General features: G+C 51.3%; 1 protein-coding gene across 1 annotated transcript; it reads left to right on the top strand.

The window, feature by feature from the left end:
- The first annotated feature begins 2578 nt into the window (after positions 1-2578).
- On the top strand, positions 2579-4887 carry FOXD1 (forkhead box D1). The gene has a single exon (XM_081520846.1). The coding sequence runs from the start codon at positions 2716-2718 to the stop codon at positions 4159-4161; it is 1446 nt and encodes a 481-aa protein (XP_081376972.1). The 5' UTR covers positions 2579-2715; the 3' UTR covers positions 4162-4887.
- The last annotated feature ends 2655 nt before the right edge of the window (positions 4888-7542 follow it).

The following is a 7542-nucleotide window of genomic DNA, read 5'->3' as shown; positions in this document are numbered from 1 at the left end:
GCGGACAACGCAATGCTAGGGTTTCGCGGGAGTTTCACGAGCGCGGAGCTAAAGGCGGTACACAAATGTGTAGCTTAATTAAAGCAAGCAAAACAAGTGGGGTGCCCAAATGCGCGGCTTCAGTAAAGCTCACCCAGATCTCTTGTTAAAACTCTGCCTTGCAGCGCTTCTCCCGGATTGATTTTCCGCTCTGACCTTCAGTAAATCCCAACACTTTCCCCTGAGTGGCCAGAAGATAACTTGGCCAAGTTTTTTCCCCAAAGGTTTCTAGGGAAAAGCTCTCAACCCTTTCGGGAAGGACTTTCGGACGGTACAAATGGAATGTAAAGTCAATCCCCGAGCCCTTCTTGGTCATACAAGTTCACAGCGGTGGTAACAGAAGGGAATGACGGCTGTAACTGATCATCTAAAATAACTAATGGTCTGCGAACAAATTCTTCCTCTCCATTTCAATTTTAAACGCTTCGCCACACACCAGCCCTCATTGCAGAGAAAATCACGGTGTTTATTTAGATAAAACTTAAACTTTCAAATGTAAAAGTGAACTCCTTGGTAAGGAGTCCTGGCTACATCAACAAAGCAATGTAATGCCTGATTAATAGTGCTGATTAATGTTGGCTCAGGTTAATGCCCATTACAATACTTAAATGATTCAGCCATATATCAAACGAGAGTCAATGAAAAATAATTTATTTAAGACGTTGAGGCGTTCTCATAGAGCTTTCAAAGATCTGTGATGGACTTTATGGGTCATTTGTAACTATAACTGGTTGATAGCTGTCCTCAGCAACAAAAACTCGATTTAAAAAGAAGTCTTAGATAAGTTAACTGTTTTTGAGACTCTGTAATTGATAAAAGGAGCAATGAAACATCTGGAAACGTGAAAACTGCTAGGTCCATAAAGTGATATATTAATATATAAGGGCAGCTGATGATTGTTCCTACATGATGCCATTCATTTTTGATCCTCAGTTCTTGTCAAGCCGTCATTTTATAAAATTTTGAGACAAGTCCCCAGTTTGAAATAAAACTGTCTTAGGAAATGCAAAAATCCAAGATGTATGACTGTGTGAGTATGAAGTCCACAAGCTATTCGGATTTTTCCACTAGCCAAAGTAACAATGAGCTGGTGATAAAGACAGGTGTACTTAAAATACCATCGTATTTGGATTATTTCCACTACTCTGTCACCCGATAAGGAAAATTGAATTGAACAGAACTTGAATCTTCTTTTTAAAAATTATTTCGTTTCTCCTCACCAAAACCTATTGGAAATATTTAGTGGATTAAAAAATATATTTTAAAAAACTGGCGTGAAGGTTTTAAATTTATCATTGTAGTTTCTATTATTAAGCCTGACTGTGTAGAGATACGTGTATTTGTTTAGTAATTTAAACACTTTTAGATTACTGTGGAGTGTTGATTAGAACATCCCAACTTACTGACAACTATAGAATCCCTTACCCCATTATGAAAGAACTTTTTTGAGTCACTCCCAGAAGCAGTTGGGGTGTGTGTGTTTGTATTTGGGTTTCCACTAAAAATTTGTTTCTTCTCTGCATTCAATGGTTACTTTCTTTATTCCCATGAAATTTGTCAGATCCTCTCATTAGAGTGGCTTAGTATAGCTGTCAAGTTCCTAGGGCATTCAATTTCAGATAGTGACTAAAACGCCACCCTAACAGCAATTTTATTAACAGATGGTGGGAAATAAACGTCTTTGAAGAACTGAAGGGGACAGGTTAAAAGGTCAATAAACAATTATTATTGCGCTTAAACTGGGGTGGGGGGGGCCTTCTCATCAAATTCCTTGGGGAGCCGCTCGTTCTATCTGGAGGATATGGAACAACCCAACAAATCTCGGGGCGGTTCCCCAGGAACCACCTCAGACGACCCTCGGGGTGGTCATACCCTGGCTAGACGGTTCCGATAGGCCATCGAGTGGTCAAACTGTCGCGTCCCGGGAGTGTTTCTGCGGTTCGGGGTTGAGGGCTCATTGAAGAGGAGACTGGGAACTCGAACTCGTGCCGCAGCCCTTGGTCAGACCACCACGAGCCTGCGCGAAACTCAGGTCTCAGACCCTTTGGGAAGGAATGATGGGGTCCTGTCTCCTCCCCCCTCTTCACAGTTGCTGCTGCCTCCTACGGTGAACTCTCACTCGGAGCAGGGCTGATTTTCTAGGCTTTCTTTCCCTAGCCTTGGCAGCGCTCTGACGTGCACACCATGTGACAGGCCTCCTTCAGCTATAAGCCGGGGAAGGTCCGCCCTCTCCTGGACTCAGCCCTCTCCTCGCCGAGCTCTGTCCCTAGACTCTCGACCGTCCCGTACCCACCCGGGCGCCCGCCACTCTGACTTGTTCGCTCGGTACCCCGCCACCCCCTCCTCGACGGACGCGGCGAGGGGCGCCGGTGGAGAGAGGAAGGTCAAGTCTCCCGCCCAGGCGGGGTGCGCGCCGAGCCAAAGCAGCGCGGAGATCGCGGGACCACCGCGGCGGCGCAGGAGTTACAAAGTCGCAGCGCGAGCCTCGGCCGCTGCCGCGCAGCCCAAGCGCAGCAGCTCCGGCAGCCGCGGAGCACCGTCTCTCCCGCCCCCCACCCCGCCCAGCGTGGCGCCCCCGGGCCGGGCCCGCCACCCGGGACCTGGGCTGGGGTGCGGCGGGAACCCGGAGCCCGGCGCCCCTATGGGCCGCCTCGCCGCCGCCGCCGCGCCACAGCTATGACCCTGAGCACGGAGATGTCCGATGCCTCCGGCCTCGCCGAGGAGACAGACATCGACGTGGTGGGGGAGGGCGAGGACGAGGACGACGAGGAAGAGGAGGACGACGACGAGGGCGGCGGCGGCGGGCACCGCCTGGCTGTCCCTGCGCGGCGGCGGCGGCGGCGGCGCTCGTACGCCGGGGAAGACGAGCTGGAGGACCTGGAGGAGGAGGACGACGACGATGACATCCTGCTGGCTCCGCGGACGGGGGGCTCCCCGGCACCCCCGGGTCCAGCCCCGGGGGAGGGGGCCGGGGCCGGTGGCGGCGGCGGCGCGGGCGCGGGCGGCGGCGGCGGCGGCGCGGGCGCGGGCGGCGGCGCCAAGAACCCGCTGGTGAAGCCGCCCTACTCGTACATCGCGCTCATCACCATGGCCATCCTGCAGAGCCCCAAGAAGCGGCTGACGCTGAGCGAGATCTGCGAGTTCATCAGCGGCCGCTTCCCGTACTACCGGGAGAAGTTCCCCGCCTGGCAGAACAGCATCCGCCACAACCTCTCGCTCAACGACTGCTTCGTCAAGATCCCCCGCGAGCCCGGCAACCCCGGCAAAGGCAACTACTGGACGCTCGACCCCGAGTCCGCCGACATGTTCGACAACGGCAGCTTCCTGCGCCGGAGGAAGCGCTTCAAGCGGCAGCCGCTGCTCCCGCCCAACGCCGCCGCCGCCGAGTCGCTGCTGCTCCGCGGCGCGGGGGGCGCGGGGGGCGCAGGGGACCCGGCCGCCGCCGCCGCCGCCGCGGCCCTTTTCCCGCCCGCGCCCCCGCCACCCCCGCACGCCTACGGCTACGGCCCCTACGGCTGCGGCTACGGCCTGCAGCTGCCGCCCTACGCGCCGCCCTCGGCCCTCTTCGCCGCCGCGGCCGCTGCCGCCGCCGCCTTCCACCCGCACTCGCCTCCGCCGCCCCCGCCGCCGCCGCCGCCGCCGCCGCCGCCGCCGCCCCACGGCGCGGCCGCCGAGCTGGCCCGGACCGCCTTCGGCTACCGGCCGCACCCGCTCGGCGCCTCCCTGCCCGGCCCCCTGCAGGCCTCGGCGGCCAAGGCGGGCGGCCCGGGCGCCTCGGCGCTGGCGCGCTCGCCCTTCTCCATCGAGAGCATCATCGGGGGCAGCCTGGGCCCGGCCGCCGCCGCCGCCGCCGCCGCGCAGGCCGCCGTGGCCGTGCAGGCCTCGCCCTCCCCATCTCCAGGGACGCCGTCCGCGCCCGGGGCCGGCGGTAGCGACGGCGGCGGCGGCGGCTGTGCGGCTCAGGCGGCCGTGGGCCCGGCCGCCGCGCTCACCCGCTCGCTCGTGGCCGCCGCCGCCGCCGCCGCCTCCTCTGTCTCCTCGTCGGCCGCCCTGGGGACTCTGCACCAAGGGACTGCCCTGTCCAGTGTCGAGAACTTTACTGCTAGGATCTCAAATTGTTAATAACGCTATGTTAGCGCGCTTGAGAAAGAGAAGGTAGGAATCATGGCTCCTATTTTCATCTGGGTGGTTTTGTGTTTTGTTCCCTCCTCCCGGCGCGGCCCCTCCCGACCTCGCGCCCCCATTTCGCCGCTTGGGATTCTCAGACGAGACTGTGTTTGGCAACTTCTCGGGCGCGCTTTTCTGCTCTGCAGGTCCCTCTATTTATGGAAAGTCGCCCTATGCTGCAGCCCCCAACCTGGGGTGGGGAGGAGGAGGGTGCTGGTGGAGATCCGCCCTGTCTAGGCACAAGGGGCTTCCTTGACTTTGGGAACATTTTTTAAAAACTAAGCCTTTTTGAGGTCTAGAGAGTCTCAGGTCCAGGGGTTTAAAAAAAAAAAGATCAATAATGTTTAACAGAAGAGTAATGCAAAAATAGTAAAGGTCCCGAAGAATGCCAGAGAAGCAATAGTTTTTATTTGAGGACTTTTGTCTGGTGTGCTTTTTCATGAAAAGGAAAAAATGATTAACATGTTTACACAAGGAGAAAAGTCAAAATTATCATTTCTTATTTTAACCTGTGTTTTGTATCATAATAGACACGCGGAATTTTTATTTTGTACTTACTGCGTATTCTTTACAAGGAGTATTGTAAATTTTGACTGGCAATTATTGTACTATTCTAATGTAAGATTTTTACACTTTTTCAGAAATAAATGCTTAATTTTCAAAGAAAATTCTCCAAAAGAATCGACTTTAGTCATCCCTTCTTAGTTTACTTTCTGTTCTGTTAAAAAAGTTTCCTTATGGGTTAAGTAGGAACCCATTATAGAAGAGAAAAGTAATATTTTCAGAGACAACAAAAACATCATGCCACAATTTTTCATTTATACTAAGTCAAAACCATTGCAGGAGATCAGAAGTTATTTTTAAATGACTACAAATAAAAGTTACTTTGTTATATACATTTCCAAATCTTATTTGATTCCATTTTGACGAGCACTGAGGATACTTAAAAGCCACAGTTCTCTAAGATAATTTTATAGAACTTTAAATTTTATTTTGGAGCTTCCCACTCCACTTAATTTCCACTCACTCTTGAGCACAATATCCTATAAATCTGTAAAATCTCTGCCACATAAGGTTATATTTTCATGGGAGTAAGTAACACAAATCTGTGACTTTTGATTTAAAAATTTGTTAGAAAAAATTTAATAGAGCTCATCATTAGTTAAATAGCTTTAATCAAACAAGGAAACATATAGATGAAATAAATTGTATTTGAAAACTCTAGTATTTAAAGCTATTTTCTTTGACAGAAAGAATTTCAGCAGTTGCATAAAGAAGTTTTTATTCTAAAAGGCAATGTTAACTTCAAAATTCTAGTTGAAATGATTAACTTAGAGTATGTAAAGAAAATCTTTAATTTTCAGATACTATTTAAAGAATGAAAATGCATCAAGTGTTTATTGAACTACTTATATTTAAAAAATTTAGGTGATCTAGGATATCTTTTTTCAAATTTTATTTTCCTTAACTAGTTATTGCAGGTAGTTTATAGTTCTTTAAAAAGATGAGACTAGTTTTGGTTACTACCAGTAATGTGGGCTTCAGATAAAATGAGGGCATAGTAATTTTCATGCTTAATATCAGTGAATTGTTTGTTTTTTCAAATATCTGGACAGGTATGTATCTGAAGAGCTGGCGATCTAACCTAGCAAATTAACAAAGGGCACGTTATAGGCCAGTTTGGCAGTGCCATTCATTCTTTGATGCCCTATCCTTCCCTCCTTTTGGGGGGAGGAAAAAAACTGACCCTCACAACCTCAAAATTAAGATCTGCGTTTTTTCCCCTATGAAATATTTGGAAGAGGGAAAATAAGAGGCTAAAGTAAACACAATCACCCCCAAGTTTATCACTGATACCTAGATACAAGTTGAAATTCGTTAGACCAGTCTTTTTTTGAGATGTTACTTTTACCCTAGCCCACCTAAGGAAGCGGAGACACTGGAACCCGGAAGGTCCGGATGTCACTGGCGCCCTGAGTGGACAGGCTTTAGCAGGCGGAGCCCAAACCTCACAAGCACTGCTGGCGAGCCTCGAAGCCTTCTGTAACGCATAGATCCGAATTGGTATCTGAAAGTAATTAGGGAGAGAGCGCGAAAGAACAAAATCGTGTGTCCCACTGTTTGCGTGATGCTTGGGTATCCTGAACCTGGGAGTCCCGGCGAATCCTTTTCTCTATCCAAATTTCCGCATCTTTAAAAAAAGCGCAGGGACGCGCTCCACCTCCCAGGCTGTCAGTGCTTTTAAGAGAATGGCAAGAAACCCTGGGCGATCCGGCGCTGTCCTCCGTCCGGGACCGGAGCCGGGGTCCCGCTTCCCCCGCAAGTGCGTCGTGAGTCCTGAATCCTGAGAAAAGGTGAAGCCGACCCGCCTGCCTCAGTCTCGAGTTTTGCGTCCTGCGAGTTCAGCTCCTCCACTGCCGCCGGGTTTGGGGTTCCCCCGTCGGCTTTGCTGGCTCCGCGGGCCTGGCCGACGGGTGGACGACCTATGGGAAAGCGAAGGCCGCGGGATAGGCGAGGGGTGGGCCGTGGGCCGCTAGGCGAGGGCCCGGGGCAAGCGAGGAGTGAACCACGGGCAGTGGGCCCGGTGAGCCAGGAGCTCGGGGCGCGCCCCGTCAGGCCGCGGGGCGAGCAGGTGCTGGAACAAAGGCCGCCCGGCTACCGCGGCCTTTGATGGGCAAGGACGTCTCCTCCCGGGGCTCCTCATTCGCATGCAAATCCAACTCTGGTCCCCTTTTCTTTGAAGGCAAACAGAAGGATGTTTGTGTGTTTGTAAGGACGAAACCGGCTTGAACAAGCCTTCCTCAATAGGCTGGGTCTCGAAAAATAAACCAGTTGGACAAACATTGGACACCAGCTCTCCTCCTCCCGACTACAAAGTGTGGATTTGCTACAACTCATTAACCCGACGCTTTTCTCCCCTTCTCCTTGTTTCTGTGCTCATCAAACGCCCCCGTAGAGCCTGGAGACAAATGACGAAGCGCAGTCGGGAGGGAATTGCAGTTAATAGGGAGAGGGATATATTGGGGCTAATGGTTCAGGCAGCTCCAGGAGAAGGACCACACAAAAAGGAGCCTCTCCATTCAGGACTCTGTTATGCTGCGGAGATTTAATCTGCAGCTAGATTTAGCCAAATATTATCTATTGCGGGGGTAATGAAGCCCTTATGGATTGAATTGTTCCTTGTACCACACATGGTGTCATGACCTTAGATCATTTCTTGGTTGATTTCTTTTTTTCTCTATTGGGTAATTATTTTATTTCTTTAAAATAAGAAGCTAGCGCTTCTGCTTAACAATGTGTTTCCTCTCCATCCCTATCCTGTGAATTTAAGAGGCC

Source organism: Giraffa tippelskirchi, chromosome 8 (assembly GCF_054371585.1).
Source record: "Giraffa tippelskirchi isolate mGirTip1 chromosome 8, T2T-mGirTip1v1.2.pri, whole genome shotgun sequence".
In the NCBI taxonomy this organism is placed as follows: Eukaryota; Metazoa; Chordata; class Mammalia; order Artiodactyla; family Giraffidae; genus Giraffa; species Giraffa tippelskirchi.
This window is presented reverse-complemented; position numbering and strand designations above follow the sequence as displayed.